At 32.5% G+C, this 20,020-nt stretch overlaps 1 protein-coding gene and 1 pseudogene across 5 annotated transcripts; one reads left to right on the top strand and one right to left on the bottom strand.

The window, feature by feature from the left end:
• Positions 1–7,496: 7,496 nt before the first annotated feature.
• On the bottom strand, positions 7,497–10,632 carry LOC105124852 (E3 ubiquitin-protein ligase At3g02290-like; annotated as a pseudogene).
• Positions 10,633–16,131: 5,499 nt separating this feature from the next.
• Positions 16,132–19,762, top strand: LOC105124851 (calmodulin-binding receptor-like cytoplasmic kinase 2). Of its 5 annotated transcripts, none has more exons than XM_011025001.1 (6): positions 16,132–16,906; positions 17,592–17,833; positions 17,916–18,084; positions 18,227–18,316; positions 18,441–18,686; positions 19,052–19,762. In XM_011025001.1, the coding sequence occupies exons 1-6, from the start codon at positions 16,657–16,659 to the stop codon at positions 19,075–19,077; spliced, it is 1,023 nt and encodes a 340-aa protein (XP_011023303.1). In that variant the 5' UTR covers positions 16,132–16,656; the 3' UTR covers positions 19,078–19,762. The 5 variants fall into 5 exon arrangements, with proteins under 5 accessions (XP_011023303.1, XP_011023302.1, XP_011023301.1 ...); XM_011025000.1 differs by having other exon boundaries at positions 18,830–19,762; XM_011024999.1 differs by having other exon boundaries at positions 18,441–18,742; positions 18,830–19,762.
• The last annotated feature ends 258 nt before the right edge of the window (positions 19,763–20,020 follow it).

The following is a 20,020-nucleotide window of genomic DNA, read 5'->3' as shown; positions in this document are numbered from 1 at the left end:
TGTTATTACATCATGAAATAAATAATATTGATATCAAATATTTTTTATTATTTTATTAAATTATATGTAATTTCATCACGTATGAAATATATCCAATAAGGACTATATTTTCTATGGTTTCTTAAGCGCGCAACAACAAAAACTGAATTTTTTGTTATGTCATCAAGCGATCTCCTTCTAATTTTTTGAATAAAACACAATTAAAAATAAAAATAAAAAATGAATTTTTTTAACTTGGTCGGATTCCGCAAAAACATAATTGAAATTGCGATCAAATTCCGCAAATGCTACGTCATCATGTGATATCCTTCTAATTTATGTAATGTTCTTAAATAATATTAAATACTAGTTTTTTGAGTAAAATATATTTTTTTTTAAAAAGTTACAGGGTTAGATGCGGTCCAATCAATAATTGAAACACTATTTGCGTAAACAATGCCAAGTGATCAACACTCTTCACTCTTGAAGGGCATTGTTCACTTCAAGAGTGCACAGTGTGAATTAATTCACCTGATCACTAAACACGGCAGCGTGAGAAGTAATTGAGAGCTGCTTCTCACGAACTAGCGGTTTTAATAGGCCCCTCATAGATAGTATTTTATGCTTTATTGTTACCAAATATATTGTTTACACGGTTTGCTTGAAAAATAGCCGCATCCACATAAACAAATGGCCTTATAGTAGATTGTGGTGTGGTGATTCAAAAGCAGTTGAGTGATTGACCTTAGAGATCACAATTTCATTGATTCGGTACCCCTTACATTAAAAAAGAAAGAAAAAACATTTTGTGATTTTATGGCATCATTGTGCACATATAAATTTTTACTATGAATTGTAATAATGCCATATTTTTTTTTGTCACTCAATTCTTTCTACTCTTGAATTTTATCATTTCAAATTACTTGATAGCTTACTTTAATTGACTCTAGGCAAAGTTCTCGTAATTTTGAAGAAAAAATATATGCTTAGTTCATACTTGATTTGATAAAATTAAATTAAATTTTATTGATTTGAAATAATTTAAGTAATGAGAAGTGAATTTGAATCAGACAAATATTCAACTCTTTTTTCTTAAAAGAATCATAGACTAAATTACAAAAACATAGAAAAGATCAACCTTTTTTTTTATCAATTAATTTTTTTTCAACTGGAGCCTTTAACATTGAATTTTATTTAGGATTGAACTTATCAATGTTTCTTGATCGCCTAGATATAGGGATACTGTGATGTCGAGGAAAAATCTTAAGGGCTAGTTGATGATGCTAGCTTTTGCAAAATAGAGCTCCATTTTATTAAATCTAAAACAAATATAAAACTCAAAATAGTTACATGGACCAAAGCTAAAGAATAGTAGTGACTATGCACACGCTAATATACATCATCATGCTCAAACATGGCGTGTGACAACATATGGTATTAAAATGATGCCTTCCTGCATTCCAGTGCTTGGCCTAGCGGTGGAAGGGGCTTGTTTCCTTCCACTGCACCTGGATTCGAGCCCTGGCGTGCACGCCTGTCACCCCCGTGGTGCCTTACATGCCTACTGGGTTTGCAGGGTATTCAGTGGGCCGTGGGGATTAGTCGTGGTGCGCGCAAGCTGGCCCGGACACCCCACGTAAATAAAAAAAAAAAAAAACGATGCCTTCCTTAGTGGCTTTGAAAGCTTCTTAACAAGCCCCTCTTAGTTGTGCAACATGTGCACATAGTGGTGGTACATGGAATCTTGCCTTTTCTTTTCTTCTCTTCTTAATTTTTGTATATATTCTCTAAAAATAACACCAATTTGTTATGTCAAATTCAATCCTTGTTTTTTTTGTTTCAATTTTTTTTGTCAATTACATTTTTCAATATTAAATTGATTATTAATTAGACTTCGTGATGGCAATCTCATATTAATAATCCAAGTTAAAGTTTGAAAAGTTAGTCTAAATTGTCTTTTAGTCTCTCTTAGGTTCTTTTTTAAAATTATTATTTTTTTAATTTTATCCTTCAACATTGTTTTTATTAGAAATTTAATTTTATAATTTATTTCTATTTTTATTCTATAAGATTATCTTGATCTCATTATATGAGTCACGAGTTCGATAAATTACCCAGGTTCATCTATTTTTTTTTCATCATTTTTTTAAATTGATTTTTCTTTTTAATTTTATGTATTGAGTTAGCTTGAAAATTAAACTTTGTAATTTTTTTCAAATTGCTTTTCACTTAGTTATTTATGAACTAAATTTTACTTGATAAATAACAAAAAATATTTTCTTTGATTTAGTTCATATATATAATTAGTTATTCTTACAATATCATGTTACAATCCTCGTAAAAACCAATATACACGCTTCTGACTTTAAATTTTTAATTTATAATAATGGTATCAATTAAGAACACATAAAGACACTACCTAAAAGGAGAAATCTTTGATAGAATCGTCATTCTATCGACGTCACCCGCGCGACACTGGTTGGCTATTTTTCGTTCGCTGGTTTATTCTTGAGAAATCGGTACTTAGTATTTGATTGAAGGCTACTAGGAAACCTGAATGTACTGGTCTTTACCAGAGATTTACAAGTACAAGACAAGTTATGACTAGGAAATCTATTAGCACCCCTGGCACACCCAACCTCAGGTAAGTTGATTTGTGGTTTTTTTTTTTTGCATTAAAGAAGTTTTTAAAATTTTTATCTTTTTATCGGATACTAAGAATGTCTTACATGTAAGTTCATAATCTTTAACCGTGAACAAATCAAAACATTAAATTCTTCTTTTGTCTTCTTCTTTTGTCTTTGTCGTCTTTATCATAAAAAACCATCCATAAAAAAAATATACAAACACATTCACTTTTACTATGTTTTTTTTTTTTTAAATCCACATTTGCAAGCTACAAATTATAAAAATTCAAAACTAAACAAAACAGTACATTAAACAATTTAAAATTCACAAAATAAACCCCCCAAAATTCAGTGCAGTGCTGGGAAGACTTATAGATCTTCAAGAACAGTGGCGACGCTTCTTCCCCACGTGCCATGGCCACTAGCGGCGCCTGGGTTCACGCGCCGCAGCAGACAACTCCCGAGAAGCAGGTGGATCTGGCCTGGCTTCCTCCTTTCTTACTTCCCTCGCCGATGGTGACAAGTAACGTCACTTGCGAAGCAAAAGGAACGCAACAAACAAATGATTTTGTTCGGTTTTAGATCTGTTCAAAGTCTTCTGTTCTCTTTTCCTCCCAGTTCGTTTTTTCCTTCTGCCGATGGCAGATATGGTTGTTGCTTTCATCTAAGGCCGCTAAAACTGCAGTGGAGATGGGAGGTGGTTGCCCTATCAGGGGGTTCAGTTGGAAGTGGATCTAGATCTGCGGGTGCAATCGCTTATGGGTTGCTACTTGAGGGTCTGCTTCAGGTCTTGGCAAGCTTTTCGGTGATGTTTTGAAGAAGAAATTGCAACAGCCAACAAAAGAAGGACTCCGGGTCTGTCAGGTTTTTGTGGAGGTCGGAGTGCATAGAGGCTGAAGAAGGTAAGACCTAATGGCTGAGGGCGAAAGGAAATGGGGAAATAATGGAGGTCGGTCTATAAAGGGAAATGTAAAAAGGAAACAGGGGGAAAGACTGCAATGGCAGAGAGGGCTAGAAGCTTTTGCTCTCTGGTTCTCTTTGGCTGAAAGGGAGAGGGGCGCTGGCTTTGATAGGAAAGGTCGGTGAGCAAGGAAAAGGGGAGCGAATGTGAGAGGGAGATGGTGGCTGGAAAAAGGGAGTGGCCAAGAAAGAAGAAAATCCCAGAACAAAGAAGGGTGCGACTACTATTTTTTGTTTTGCCTAGTAAGGGCGACTGGCTGATATCAAAGAGATAAGTTTTTTTTGTGTTCTCTCCAAATATACAAAATTACCTCCTTTATGTATGTGTTGAAAACTTCTATTTATAGGTAAAAATATTATTAGGTCCCCAAACTTGGTCCCTCAACTTCTTTCTTTTCTGGTAAATTTGACATTGCTTATTTTTTTTATTTTTCTTATCAACATCAATTCGAATGAGAAAAATCATTGATTTTAAAAAATAACACGTGAAAAGACAAATGCGATCAAAAGACCTTTGAAAATTTAAAGATTTAAATTCTTTTGAGACAATACTGAAAATGTTAAAAATAATGCAAATATATTTAAAACATATTTTTTTAGATTTTCATAGTTTTTTTATATTTTTGGATTTTTTACAAATTTTATCAAAAAGATGTGCAAAAAATTAAGCAGCAACAGGTTGCCCAAGATAATGAGATTATTTTCTTTTTCTTTTCTATACAAAGCTTACTATACAAAACATTAAGTTTTTTAATATAATTTTATCAAAGCTTTGTGCAATAAAAAGGAAGCACATGTTGCTGCTTAATTTTTTACCTATTTTTTTTATAAATTTTTTGAAAAATCTAGAAATAACAAAAATCCAAAAAAAATATATTTTTCAACATATTTTCATCGTTTTTAGCTTTTTCAGCATCGTCTCGAAAAAATTTAAATTTTCTAAGGGTTTTTTAACCCAACCAAGGTAGCCCCTCACTTTTTTCCTTCCAGCCCGCAGCCAACAAATTTTCCCGCTTCAACCGGCCACAGATTCAACTCCACTTCCAACCAAAATCACCGACCGAACCAAACCCCCCTCAATTTAGCCTCCAATAGCAATGGTCGACACCAACCCAGAATCAAACCGAACACAGCAGCGCATACAGACCCAGATATGTCCGCCTTCTTCCCCCATAATAGCTTCCCCTCACAACAAACCAAAAGGAAGAAAGAAGACCGAGAATAGATCTAAAAAAGGAAAGACAAACTAAGATCAGCTAGTTGTTATGATTTTGTTGTTTGTGCAGGTCACTATCGATAAAGAAAAGAAACCAAAAGGAAGTTGTTGGCAATCTCCCTTGTTGCTTGTCTTTTGTAGCAACGCGTGGGTTCACGCGTCGCTCATGGGGTGGCGCGTGGAGAGAACGCACCACCACATTTCCTGCAACCTTAAAGGGCTTCCCGACACTGTTTTGAATTTTTTTAGGGTTTATTTTGTAAATTCCAAATTGTTTGATGTAATGTTTGTTTAGTTTTTTCTTGTAATTTTTATAATTTATAGCCTGCAAATGGATGTAAAAAAAAGGGGAAAAAAGAAATATATAGTGAAAGAGTGTTGTTTGTATTTTTTTATGGATGTTTTTCTGTAATAAAATTACAAAGAATAAAGAAGAATTTAATGTTTTGAATTGCTTACGGTAAAAGATTATGAACTTACACGTAAGTCATATTTCTAATATCCAATGAAAAAATAATTTTTAAAACTTCTTTATCACATCAAATCACAAAGCAGCTTACCTTATGTAGGGTGTTCGTACCTTATCTAGCCACAACTATTTCCTTACCCTTGAATCTCTGACAAGACCAGTACGGTCAGTTTTCCCACTAATCCTTCAATGAAATACTAGGTGGCAACTTTCAAAGAACTAAATAAAACAAAAATCGCCAATCGACACTGGGTGGGGATGTGCGGCAAAATGGCAACTCCACTGGGGAAGGTACTGTTTCTGACAATATTGGACTATGCTTTGTGTATTTGATGTGCTTTAAGTTTTTACAATTTTATCTTTTTGTTTCTTGCATTTTATAGAATTATCTCATGCATCACATATTTTAATTTTTAAAAGCACACACAAGCTTCTAAGTTAGGTGGAGAACCAACGATCTGTCCTATAACTATTGATCAGGATTCAGATGCATGAAACACCCAACTCATATCTGAATTCCTGCTTGGTAATGGTTGGTATACGTGCTTTAACTATTTCTCATAATGCCCCTGCATTGTATTTATGAAGATCGTTACTGGGCAGATATGAGACCCTTTCAAGCCCAAGTAAAAAACCTACTCATGTTCACAAAATAAATAGAACATATCCTTAAGTTGTATGTGCTATCTTTATTTATATTAGGGTAAACTCTTCTTGAAGCATCTTGAACTTAAGACTTGTGGAATACAAAATAACCATCACTCAAAAAAAATTTATTGTAGAGTTGGAGCAAGAATCAAGATTCTTGTTTCATCATACAAGAGTTATGACCATATATCATCCTTTAAAGATTGAGTTTATCATATGGATTATATGTTCGTACATTTGTCATGCATGCACTGCGATAAAAAGTAGATCCCCTATAAGTCTACAACACCTGACTTTGAGCGAAAATCATTATTCATACAAATAAAATGAATGGTATAACTCTAAACACACTTGTCTTCAGAGACTCCCCAAAGTTATTTTTTAGTATTTGCTCAAGTAAGCTAGAGGCGAGTCATGATTGTCTTTAGAGACTCCAACTATTCTTAAAAATAGACGTTATGGCAAGCACACTCTTCATCTTCCATGTTTTTTGCTCATAAATCACTATGACGTTAGTGTTTTTTAATATGAGTTAGTGTTTCACACATCTGAACCCTAACCAATAGTCATAGAACAAATTGTTAGTTCTTCGCCTAACTTAGAAGCTTGTGTGTGCTTTCAAATATTAAAACATGTGATGCATGAGACAATTTTTTAAAATGCATGGAAACAAAAACATTAACAAAAAAATAAAATTGCAAAAACTTAAACACATCAAATACACGAGGCTTAGTCCAATATTATCAGAAACAGTACAAACAGTGCCTTCTCTAGTGAAGTCATCATTCTATCATATGTCATAGTGATTTATGATTTTCCGTACATTTTTTCAAAACACATAATATGAAGTTATTGATCAAATGATAAGCACATAAGTAAACATTTTATAAACATAAAAGATATCTTGAATGGTTCATATATACAGTCATCCTGATTACTACTTATATACTACCTATCATAAATCACTAATATATTTAATAACATAATTTATATTTTTATCACATGTATTAATTTTTAAACGTGATTTAAAAAAATAAAATTATTGGTCACATTTGTGAGATTCTTTGCATAAATTTTTTAGAATGTAATTTCATGATGTGCTAAAAAACATTAAAGAGATCATTTTTGAAAAAAAGTTCAAAAAAGAAGAAGAAGATTGTGCTGGGTAACCTAATAGGTGAGCAAAACCTTTCATTTTGAAAAAAAGTTCAAAAAAGAAGAAGATTGTGCTGGGTAACCCAATAGGTGAGCAAAACCTTTCAACTCCCCTGATTCAATCGGAAGTGAATGATGGTTATGGAGGTACCCAAGCCAATTGCGAAAACATTAAAAAAAAAAAAAACTGACCCAACTTGACCATTGACCATCCCTTCTACCAAATATCAAGGCCAATTCTTGAATTTTGGTTCAAAAAAATGTTGGAAAGAAGTTCCTAGAAATATGTTTCACTTAGTTTCCCAAAGAAGCTCGTAGATGGAAAAGGTATTGCAATTCTTATATAATACCAGTAACAAGGAATGGGAGGAGCTTATAAATCTGTGATCAGGCAATTGAAAGATACAAGGAATTGATATGCAGAAGCATGCATCTTAGGGGATGATACAAGATTTTTTCTTAAAATTAAACAGTAGGCATACATCTAATGCCATGTCAATCTGAATTCACACAGTATACCTTTTCATTGTTCAGTGCGCTTTCCACACATTCAACGACTCCTAGATGCTGAATTCATCCAGAAACCAACAGAAGCAATTTAAAAGAACGATTATACACAGCATACAACAAGCAAATAGAAAAGAATATGCAAAAGAAAGAGAAATATAGTATGCTAAAACAACATGGAAGACAGCACTGACCATTTGCCTTTTAACTTGAAGGTACATGGTTTGCATGTACTCCCTCCAACAACCGTGTAGTTATCTGCAGATCCATTTCATAACTAGCAACAGAGGTATTAACATGGATAGAGGGGCACAAACAGAGGAAAACCTGTTTCCATATAGTCCTAAAAGTTCATTCCTTTACTACCACTGAACTTCTCAAGAGGAGCCACACAAAATGATAATTTGACCCTTCAAACCAAGCAAGACCAAATTAAAAATGAACATGTGAGCACTGTACCAACCAGCAGTGAGACAGAATTGACACCATCCGCAGCCCACTAAAGTTGGCAAGCTGTTAACTGAAACAGCAAAAACACCTCCATCTCAAAAAGCATTAGACAGCAACTAATTGTAGGTGTGGTCAATTATTACTTCCTGTAACATAAAAAAGCAGAGTGCAAATAAATGTATAAAAAAACCATGAGTCAATAGCGAGTAGTAGAGTCATTCAATAAAAGCATGAAGAGTAAATTTTTTCCCTCATATTTGCTTCTATCTTTTATGCGAAACAACCCACCAAATAGCATATTCCTCAAGGGGATAACAAAGCGGCTATTTTAAAGGAACTAAATCCAGATTACATCAATCATCTTATAGGTAATAAGAGAGCACTAAGATCATCCACTGCCAGCACAGAAGGTCATTTTACAAGAGGCAAACCTGGTCACATATGGGGCAGATGTCACTCCTTTCCATCCACTCTAGAATGCAGAAAAGGTGAAAATGATGTTTGCATTTCGTGATGTGTTTTGGATTCTCCAAGTCATACTCTGCAAATGCAAGCAGACAAAGCTGACTAATTACTTTTGGACAACCACACATTAATTCAGGAACGACCTTGATTTACTTCTCTGTATCCAGAAAAACCATAAAAACATAAATTGAAAACAGCATTTATCTCCTATGAGAAAAGGCACCACCACACCTTCAAGGCATATCAGACAGGCATCTTCTTCTGTTGCTGATGCAACAGGTTCATGTAATTTTGTCACGTCTGACTTCCTTGGGGAGAAAAGAAATGAACTAGCATGAGTTTTTCAGTCCAATTCTTCAAGATCTTCACATGTTGCCAAAGTTTCAAAACTACTGCGACTAATTATTTCCCTAACAGACTCAGAATCTGGTGATTGTGGACATCCCAAAACCACATCATATGGCAAAGGCGCAGGAGGGGGGCAGAAAGTATCAGGCGTTGATGTATTCAAGTTCAATTCAACAAGGAGACCTGCAGTGAATGCAGAGGCTGCAACATTGTGAGATGTTAAGGAGACATGCTCTTCCAAAGCTGGCGGACACTGCACAAGGATGTTATAAATTTCAAGATGATATTTTGTTAGCCAAAAGAACCTATATGAGCCCATTTTCAAGATATTTTGCTTGAAGTGGTGGTAGTTTTAGGCTATGTCATTGTAGAATGGAGTAGAAAGAAAGTGCAGCATACAAACTTTTAGTATCAGTCTGTTATAAGAATTATTTATAATTGCATCTTACATCATCTCTCTTACAGAATCTCAACAATAAAGCTCCCTCAAACGCATAGATTACAATTCAATTAAGCAATCATTCACAGAAATCGATCAATCAAATGGCACTTTTGAACAGCATCAAGGTTTTTCTCTATTTGGCTTGCTGTCATTCAAGGAAAGGATTGTGAAATCGTGCAAGAATTAGAAAGCTAAAATTAGAGGCATGTTTTTAAGCTTATATTCATGGCTAAAACAACTGAGTTATAACATGTTCTGTCCCCTATATGTGCAATGTTGACCTAAAATTCTCCCATTATCACATAAAACATTCTCAAGAATAGCCTTTCCTTTTCCAATCCAAACTGATTGAACACCAAAGTGTAACATTTCACAGGTGTAACAGCCATTAAATAACCCCTGCTCCACTTCAAAACTATCTCTATAGCAGTGCATTTATATGAGGATAAACTGTAGCAAATGGGGAAAACCAAAAACGCCATCTTGTATGATAGCAACCACACCCAGGTTTAAACCTCAAAGAGAGATCCTAAAAGTCTAGCTAGTTCCGAATCCTATGCACAATTCCGAAAAGCACAACTTTCACCCTGCAAGAACCCACATCCACTTCAACAGACGCAAGAAACCATAATGACACAACATTAATGTCAACCAAAATCTACTAGAACAAACATGACCGGCAGATATCATATACATATACTTAGTGAGTAAGGATAAAGTAAATATTACTAACATAATAATACACGGGCGTTCCGTTTAAATGAGGTTTCCTTGAAGAACAACAGCAACCTCCCATTCCCGGCAATCTTGTTTCTGTTATTCAATAAATGGTACCAATGGTTGTGGCATAGCTAAGCTTCCTGTTATTTCCCATCAAAAGAACAGTGTAGTTTATACGTGTCACTAATATCATCACCTTAAAAATCACAAAAACTAATACCACATAAGTTATTAGCAAACACTATAATTCGTCAAATTCGGAACCCAAATGGGCAAAGAGAGGAGATAAACCCTAATTTGAAAGGTCACAGAGATGCCTATATTAGAAAGAAAAGTGTAATTTAAAAAGTTACGGAAAAAAAGGAGAGGGAGAAGGAGAGTCTATCAATGCAAAAGGATGAAGCTTACCTGAAGAGAGACGCTGAAGCAAAATACGATTCGGTGAGAAGAAAGGGAAGGACAGGGAAGGGAGGGGAGGGGAGGCGTGACTCTAATTTTGTCTTTGTTGCTGTATGCTTTTTTCTGTTGCTGCTTTCCTCACTGCGCACTCCACTCATTTTGATAACACAGACTCATTATCCCTTTGAGTCTGAGTTGAGTCGAGTCTGTGGCCTAATTAATTAATTAATTAATGGAGTATATTTTACAAAAATTACTACAACTTGATTATTATTAAATGGTTCAGCATTAACTGGATCTATTGCCTGTCTTACACGTGCTAGTTAAAAAAATTCAACACAAAAAATATTAAGAATTTAAAAAAAAAATTCAAGTCATTAGCTGAATTAATAATTTAAATAAAAATTACAAAAATAATAAATAAATTAATAAAAAATATAACAAAAATAAATTAAAAAACCTGATTTGGGTCCATCCAGAATATAAAATAAATTAAAAAACCTGATTTGGGTCCAGAATATAAAAAAATTTAATGTTAAAAGATAAAATTAAAAATATTAAATAATGTTAAAAGATAAAATTAAAAAAATTAAACAATTAAAAAACTTTAGTTAAACTAAATTAACTCGTAAATTTTGTAATCATAAACATAAAATTAAGATAATTTCATAAAAAAAAAAATTGAAGACCAATTCCAAATAAATCAAATGAAAATATAATAACTCTGTATAAAATAAAAAAAAATTGAAAATATGATAACTCTGTATAAAATAAAAAAAAATTAATATTTAGCAAATAAAATGTTGCTAAATAAAAATCAAGAAAAAATATAATTAAAAAAAGTAAAAAAAAAATGTGACATGAGCCCACTTAGATTAAGATGTAAAATCTTTGATCTAGTTGTGATATTAAAATAATTATATTTGAAAATATATGAATAAAATTATAAATTTTAATTATTAAAAAATTAAATATTAAAAAATTAAATAAAATAAATAAATAAGCGTTGATTAATTCACTAAACTTGAAACTTCCTTTGTATACAAAGGAGGCATGAGTTTTTCTTCAATTTTGTGTTAATTCCACTTGACCCGATCTTTTTTACACCTAAGAGCTGATTTGTAAAGCAAAATCATCAATTAAAACAACCTAATACATTCAACTCAATTTTCCATAATTAAATCACAACATGCCGAGTTCTAAAACACACGAGAATCATAATTAATCAATGCAGGAGTAGTTCTCGCCTCTTACTAACAAGAATTCAATAAGAAATTTGCAAGGAAAAACCATTTTTCTTAACCTCCTTTTGTTTTCTCTTTTTCTTTATAATTTCAACTTTCTTTTTCCAAGCACAAAAACTGTAGAAAAGCTTGAATCCCTCCTCTTAATCCATCAAAAACTCTCTTAACCACTTTAATTTAACTTATTTTTCGTGTTTTTCTTAAGGATTTAAATAAAGAAAATCAGAACCCTTGACACCCCCTCTCTCTTTATTCTTGTTGTTGATTATAAGGAGAAGAAAAGAACATATATTTATAGGTTATGATTTTCTTATTTACCACGATGCTCTTATGTCTAGTTCAGTATTTTTCATTTAACTTGATACTCGGTCTCAATTTACTTGTCAATTATTGAACATAAACATTTTTCTCCCTAAAGTTTTATTTCTAATTAATTAAAAAAAATTCATTTATATTTCAAATTGACCTATATTATTTCTGGGTTAAATGTTTCTTTTAAAACCGGATTTCTGGGTTAAATGTTTCTTTTAAAACCCCCCGGATTTACAAAACAAATATAATGGGTTAGAGTAAACATGTAGTGCAAATTAGTTGGCGTATAATGGGTTAGAGTAAACATGTAGTGCAGATTAGCGCGTGTATTATTAATTACTTTTTATAAAAATTTGATTTTAATTTATTGTAATCTTCTTATTAGTATGAGGTGTGATAAATATTTGTGAGATATTATCCATTATAAAAGTGTAAGCAATAAAAAAACCACTTAAAAAAATTTTAGTTGTGAGTTATTGAAATGTTAAGATTTTAAATCTTAAAAAAATCACAAGTTAAGAATTTTTTAATCTTAAACTTATGAAAAAATTAGTGTATTAATAAGGTCTCACTCATAAGTAGATCATGAGTGATTAGTGAATAATTAAACGATGACTCAATTACTAGAGTAGGTAAGATTAATCAAACCATTATAAATTTGATGTGTCTCTCTCACTCTCTGTCTCTTTTACTTTATGCATTTATACATTGAATAATTATACATGTATATGATTGGTTATTTCAAGTATATGATATATATCAAAAAAAATGTAGCATACACAAAAAGAATATTTAACCTTAGTTTTGGCATTTTAAGGAGTTAAAGAATAAAAAAAATTAAGATATTAAATCTTAAATTAAGCTCCTAATTCATCTCCCTCATTAGCGCTTTTAAAATTTTTGTTTTTCACCTATCTAGTGATTATATAAAGGTTGTGATTTATTGATCCAAAAGTCATATTCTCACAACATCTTGATTGCAACTCAAACTTGTTATACAATAAATATTATTTTTGTATTATATACTACTATACATTTGCATCATGGATGGGACTATTTGGTGAATAATATTTTTTTATTTAATTTTATCATTATATTTTATGTTGATTTTTTTTTTGTTCAGATTTTCTTTTCTTTGTATATTCTTATGAGTTCATAATGTTTGATAAAAAAAATCAAAATATAATTAGAGATCAATTTAATGGAATCTAACTTAAATTTATAGTATAAAAAATAATACTATAAATCATTTTGATCCATAAAGATTGAACTTGTAAATGTTTGATCCTTTATATTTTTATAATGTGTGTTTGACATTAAACTTTATTTGTTTAATATTTTAATCTTTGTGTTTGACAAAAGATAAAGAAAGTCATTGAAAAAGAAAGGGTAAGAGAGAGGTTGGTTTGTCCTATTTGAAGAATAACAAAAGGATAATTTTGGTATTAATAGGTTATCTTGTTAAGAAGAGTATCATTAAGATGTTTTAGAGTTTTTATCTTGCTAGTAAAAGTAAATTGAAGTTTGAAATATTTTTTTTATTTGATTGAATAATATTTTGATGTTAGATGCAGATTTAATATAATTTTTAGAATGTCTATTATGTATTTTTAGGTGAAAGGGTTGAAAATAGTTTTATGGGTTCCAAAACTTGGATTGAGAACTTCCCATCTATTGGTGATGACTGGAATCTAAACTTGTAGACGATGCATTATATTATCAATATGAACATGTCATTTACCTTTAAATTAAAAAAAAAGCTCATGCAAGAAAGGTTGTCTTTCTTTCCATTGGGCTAGTGTACATAGACTCAAACTCTTAATCCTGGACATTTAGCCTCTATTTGTAATTTTTTAGATTTTTTATTTTTTAAAATTTAATTTTTTAGATTTTAATTAAAATATATTATTAATAATTTGTAAAAAAATATGTTAAAAGTTTTTTCATTCCCACTATCTATTTTTGAATGTCAATTATTGATCCCACCATTCCATTCTCTTATAAGCCAAATATGTTATAAAAGATAGTAACTCATTTTTGTTTTTTTTTATTAACTCAAATCGTTAATAACCATTCACAAGTCAACCCACTTAACTGATTCTCACTCAACTTATTATATCTACTCCAAAGTCCTAAAATTCATTCACAAAGTAAAATGATTGTATTCACATATTATAAATTTGAGATTTTATAATGTATCATATTTCCAAAATCATCTTGAATATTTATATGAAATGCAAGGAGATTAATGATACACATAAATTATTTCATGAAATGATTGGGAGAAATAACGTAGAATACTTTATTTACTAGCTTATTGATTACAAGTGTAATGATGATGAATTAAGTATCCATATAGTCTTTTTTATTTTATAAAAAATTGTTGTTTGATAAGATAGATTATGATGTGATAACAATTAACAACTTGCTTCACATTTCTTGAGTTAAATGATGTTAAGATTGGTAAAGAATTGCTTTGTTTTATAGTGAAATTGGGTTTTGAGTTCAATTGTTTTATCAGAACTCTAGTTGATTTGTATGGAAAATATAGACCAATCAATGAAAAGTGAGACATGCTTTTGATGAAATATTATGTGACGATTTGGTGCAATAATATGTGATATTTTCTAGTTATTGACATGTTGTAGTAAACCTTATAGATCTAAGCCTGTCAATAAAAAAAATCAGGTTGTATGATTGAAGAAAAATGATACTACTAAAGGCTCATGAACACTTGTAGAACAAGTCTCTTGTGTTGTCTAGGGCCTTTTTAATACTTATAATAGTAAGATTACGAGGGAAATGAAACCTTAAAGACTACATTTTATATTGAGCTTTTATAGGTATTTTTACAGAAAGTTATGAAGAAAAACAAGACTAAAAATGTAAGAAAAATGTTTATAGTTATCTTTTATGGATGAATATTTATATCTATCAATCATATCTACTTTCATCGTGATAAGAAAAAAATAGTTACATATAGGCATATGCAAATCATTTGAGTTGATAGCTTCTAATGAGTAGTAGTGTTTTATTTTAAAAAATAATAATCTTGTCACATGGGACATTAACTAAGCTTAAAACGATTCAAACATGATTGTCTCAACTTTGTAGGTCAATTGGTGATAAAATGAAATGCATATCATAAAGGTAGTTGCTTTGTTTAGAGTCAGGATACATAGACCAAAATGCATGGCCTTAAAAAAAAAAAATCATGAAATCATGATAACTTAATGGAAAGCAAATAAAAAAAATCATAAATTTTAATTTTCAATCAACTAAGCTTGTGACGTAAGTCATAAGAACATGATTACTCAAAAAAAAAATAAGGCTTCTCTCTAAACCAATCTATTGTTAAAGGATAAAATCAAAAAATAAACAATTAAAATAAATAATTTGAGTCATCTCAAGTTAACATTGCAAACCCACAAGTCAATTCATTAGACTAAGATAAGTTAATAAATAAAAAAATAGAAAAAAAACATGAAGTTCAATTTCCAATAAACTAAACTCGCGACCCAAATTATAAGAACAAGATTATCTCATAGAAAATAAATAAATAAAAATTATAAAACTCAGCTCTAAAGCTAACTTATTGTTGAAGGAAGAAATAGTAAAAGAAAAAAACAACTCGATTCAATCTAGTTTAACCTAGTAAATTTATGACTTGGGTTATAAGACCATGATAATTTCATAAAAAAAATTATGAAACTCAATTCTCATCCAACTAAGTGTTAAAAACAAATTAAAAATAAAATAAATTAAAAAACCCAGAGAAATGAGAAGGAAAAAAAGTACTATTAAAAGATAATAATAACTTTATAAAAACTAAATTAAAATTAATTATAAAAATTAATTCTTAATCAATCTACTATTAAAAGATAAAAAATAAATAAATAAATTAGTTATTTGAAGTTAAATCACAAAATTTAAGTTTTTTAATTTTTATATAATTATTTTATTTGAATTCACTTTGTACCAATGTTATTATGTTACGGTCATCAATTTCTAAAAAATATGTTTGGATAGGAGGTGTACTGATTTTATTTTTTTAAAATACATAACCCTTTTAAAACGCACATCACATCTTCTAAAGAGTTAAAAAATATATTTTTTATTAGAAAAAAAAAAAAAAAAAACACCACGCCACGTCGCCACCCATCTAAATACAGACTTCGACTCGAGACACCACCACCAAGCGATTCGATAACAACATTTGCCTTCTGGGATTTTTGTGGTTCAAGCAGACAGTACTTCCGGCTACCAACGTTTACTTGATTTGACATCTTTTTCTATTTTTTGGAGTGTTGATAACGCCAATAGACAAACACCATGCGTTTTTTTCTTTTGGTGGAATATCATGGTGTGAAATTGGCAATTCCTCAAGCTGAGTTGAATCTTTCCACGCTGATTATTCCTGCCCTCCTCTCTGCTTCTTTCTTTACCGAGTTTTTTATCTGAATCGCCGAGTCTAAGAATAACGTATTGAAAAAGAAAAGAAGAGGGTTTCCATGAGAGGAAAAAAGAGGTAGCTTTCTGGCCTTAATACATAATCACTGCTACTAATCTTAAATGTAACTGGTGCTATTGCCATTCATAACTTCAACGGCTCACGTAGCCACACCTACCTTTGAAAAACCGAAGTCTTCCCTCTCTTTTTTTTTATTAACACAACTACTACCGGCCATTTCCACCGCGCTCTTGCTCTCTAAACAATGAAAAGCCCATGTTCTCCCTACGTTCGCCGGACCCCAGCCTCTGGCGTACGGTCGACGTCGGACCGTATTCCTTACTCCCCTACATCCTCCTCCTACTCGGGCAGCTCCGCCGTGAAGAAGCGGGACCCGTTGTTTGCGGTAGCGAAATCGGTGGCCGGAGTGTTTGGTGCTTGTTTAATGCCCCCCGAGCCTGAGCCGAACGATTCGAAGGCCTTTGGTTCCTCTGAAGAGTTAAAAGCTCCATCTGGTAAATTTCTTGCTTTTTTCTTTACCTTATTACTGTCTTGTAGTGAGTTTTTGCTAAGAGAAAAGGTTGGAAACTTGAGAGTTGTAGTTCTTGATTCATAAGATGTATATAAAAGTCTTTTGGGGATTTTTTATTTTTGAATTTTGTGGACTGTAAAGTGTGATAATAATATAGAAATTGATATTATTATTATTATTATTTTAAAATATTATCTTTGCAAACAAATCACAACTTCAATATTCTGTTGGGAGCAAGTGATCAGATGCTAATATTATCTTTGCAAACAAATCACAACTTAAATATTCTGTTGGGGGCAAGTGATCAGATGCTTGCGTGTGTGTGTGTGTGTTTTGCTTGTTTATACACGCTAAAGTTTGATTAAAACGTCAATTTATTGCTATGGTAAAAACAAAATACATAAGCAGATTTGGTATTATTCCAAAGCATCAGAAGCTAGGGTTCAGGTTATTGGCCCAGTTGAAAACTGTGTCATTAATCTAACAAAAAAAAGAAGGGAGACTTGCATATCTGATTCTTAAGGTTTTTTACTAAAGAAAATATAACAAAATGCTTAGTTTCAGGACATTGACGCATACTTGCAGTATTTGATAAGGTTTTCTTTTTTGCCTTCCTATACGAAATGAATTTATAGTGTTAATGAACCGCTCATATTTGTTGCTGCCAGTTGTATCCAATACTTCTGGGAGCAGTGAAAGAAGGCAAGGTTCAAATCGAGGCAATTATAGCAGTACGTTCAATTCAGTCCGTGAGAGAGAACCTCGGAGTGTAAATTTTACCATGGAGGAAATATATACAGCCACAAGGAACTTCTCCCCCACATTCAAGATTGGACAAGGTGATTTTGGGACTGTTTACAAGGGGAGACTCCAAGATGGAACCGCTGTTGCCATCAAACGTGCCAAGAAGGTTGGTGAAAGTTGCAATTTATTTTTCTTTTTCGCTGAGTGTTCTGAGGTTTCACAGATTGCTTGGTTATCTGTGCCTGCAGAGTGTAAATGACAAGCATTTAGATGAAGAATTTCAAAGTGAGATTCGAACACTGGCACAGGTGGAACATTTACATCTAGTAAAGTTCTATGGATATTTGGAACATGAAGATGAAAGAATTGTTCTTATGGAGTATGTTCCCAATGGAACTCTCAGAGAACACTTGGATTGTGAGTTCTTAGCAACCTTCTTAGGCTTGGGTGCATGCATTTTAAGTGTGTGTGTGTGTGTGTGTTGGATGTGGCCGATGGAGATGTATATATGTTTGCAAATGTGGGAAATTTTGTTGATTCAAGAATGGCATTGATGCAGGCATGCATGGAAATGTTATTGACCTTTCTGTGCGCTTAGATATTGCAATTGATGTGGCTCATGCAGTCACCTACCTTCACATGTACACAGGTTTTCTTTAATGGCAGCCAACCTAATTTTACCTGTTTCAAAGTTAGAGCTTCTGCTATTTCTCTGCCACTTACAGCAACGTTGTCAGAGATATCTTATTGGATCATTGTTGCTTTCCATGTAGATCACCCAATTATTCACAGGGACATAAAGTCCTCCAACATTCTCCTCACAGAAAACTTTCGAGCTAAGGTAGCTGATTTTGGTTTTTCTAGACTGGCAGCTGACAGGGATTCAGATGCCACCCATGTGTCTACCCAAGTTAAAGGAACTGCTGGATACTTGGACCCTGAATACATGAGGACGTATCAATTAACTGAGAAGAGCGATGTTTATTCATTTGGTGTGTTGCTGGTTGAACTAATGACAGGTAGGCGTCCTATTGAAACGAAAAGGGAAATAAAGGAACGTTTAACTGCAAAATGGGTACCATCCTCTTTCCCTCTGTTTCTCCACTCAATACTAGTATTGCTAAATTATTAATAATGTTCTGTAACATCTATAAAACCACAGCTCAATTGTTATCCAACGCTTGCAATATCTGATGGAAGTCCCGCACCGGACCAATAAAGCAATCCCAGCGCTTCTATCTAATCTCAATATTATTGGAACCTGTCTACCAAGATGTCGAAGCAATTAATACGTTTGTCCAAGAGATTAAAGCGATCACATTTACCTGGAGTAACAGCAAAGGAAGGTTTCTCTCTGTTCTGATTTCAGTTGGTTTACATGCAGGCAATAAAGAAGTTTGCAGAAGGTAATGCCATTGTAATCTTGGACCCGAAGCTAGAGCGAACTGCTGCAAGTAACTTGGCCCTAGAAAAGATTCTGGAACTAGCATTGCAATGTTTGGCTCCTGGCAGACAGAGCAGGCCAAGCATGAGGAAATGCGCAGAGAATCTTTGGAGCATTCGTAAGGATTTCAAGGAACAATCAACCTCAGATTTTTGTCATCTTATTTCTTCTAAATCACAGGGGAGTTTTTCAGTTATAACAGAAGAATAAACAAATAGCTGCCTAGTATTGTGGAAATCAACCCCACACCAGAAATGGTAATGTAAAGAGAAGCAAGCCGAAGCAGTTGCTTTTCAAGACGAACAAGTGACTTGAGAGTAACAGTGCAGGGGGTCAGGAAGGATTAATAGTTTTCCATTGAGCATTGCCAAGATGACGCAATATTGCTTAATAAGATTCAGTGCTTGCAAGATCATAGGAGGAACACTACTTGCGACTTTATCAAAATGCCGTAGGTTGGGGTCTGCATTTTTGCTGCATATTTAAAAATCTTAAATAAATTTCTTGCGATCTTGAACTATCATTCTGGGAGAGCCTTGTTCGAATGGTTTTTTTTTTTTTTTTTCTTGTAAAACTTTGCGAATATTGTATATTGATATGTTCGCAATATTTATCACCACCTTCCGAAGAATTACACAAACATTTCACTCATGATCTCCATTTGTATGCAAACCGCGTCTAGCTTGGAAACTGGATGCCTGGTTTTCCCGCGTCGTTTATTCAGATTGCCATGAGCAGCCGGCACTAGTTTTCCAGTTTCCTTTCATTTTCCAGTCTGCTAATAGATTCAAACTTTTCTGCAGCCAGCTACAACTCAAGATCTGATTTGCAAGTAGTAAAAAGGGAATAAATCCATTCACAAATGTATTTCTATGATAAATAAGTTAAATCTTATTAATAACGTATCAA

The sequence above is a fragment of the Populus euphratica genome, unplaced genomic scaffold (genome assembly GCF_000495115.2).
Source record: "Populus euphratica unplaced genomic scaffold, PopEup_1.0 scaffold32.1, whole genome shotgun sequence".
Classification (NCBI taxonomy): domain Eukaryota; kingdom Viridiplantae; phylum Streptophyta; class Magnoliopsida; order Malpighiales; family Salicaceae; genus Populus; species Populus euphratica.
The sequence above is the reverse complement of the archived record's forward strand: the minus strand, read 5'-3'. Positions and strand labels throughout refer to the sequence as shown.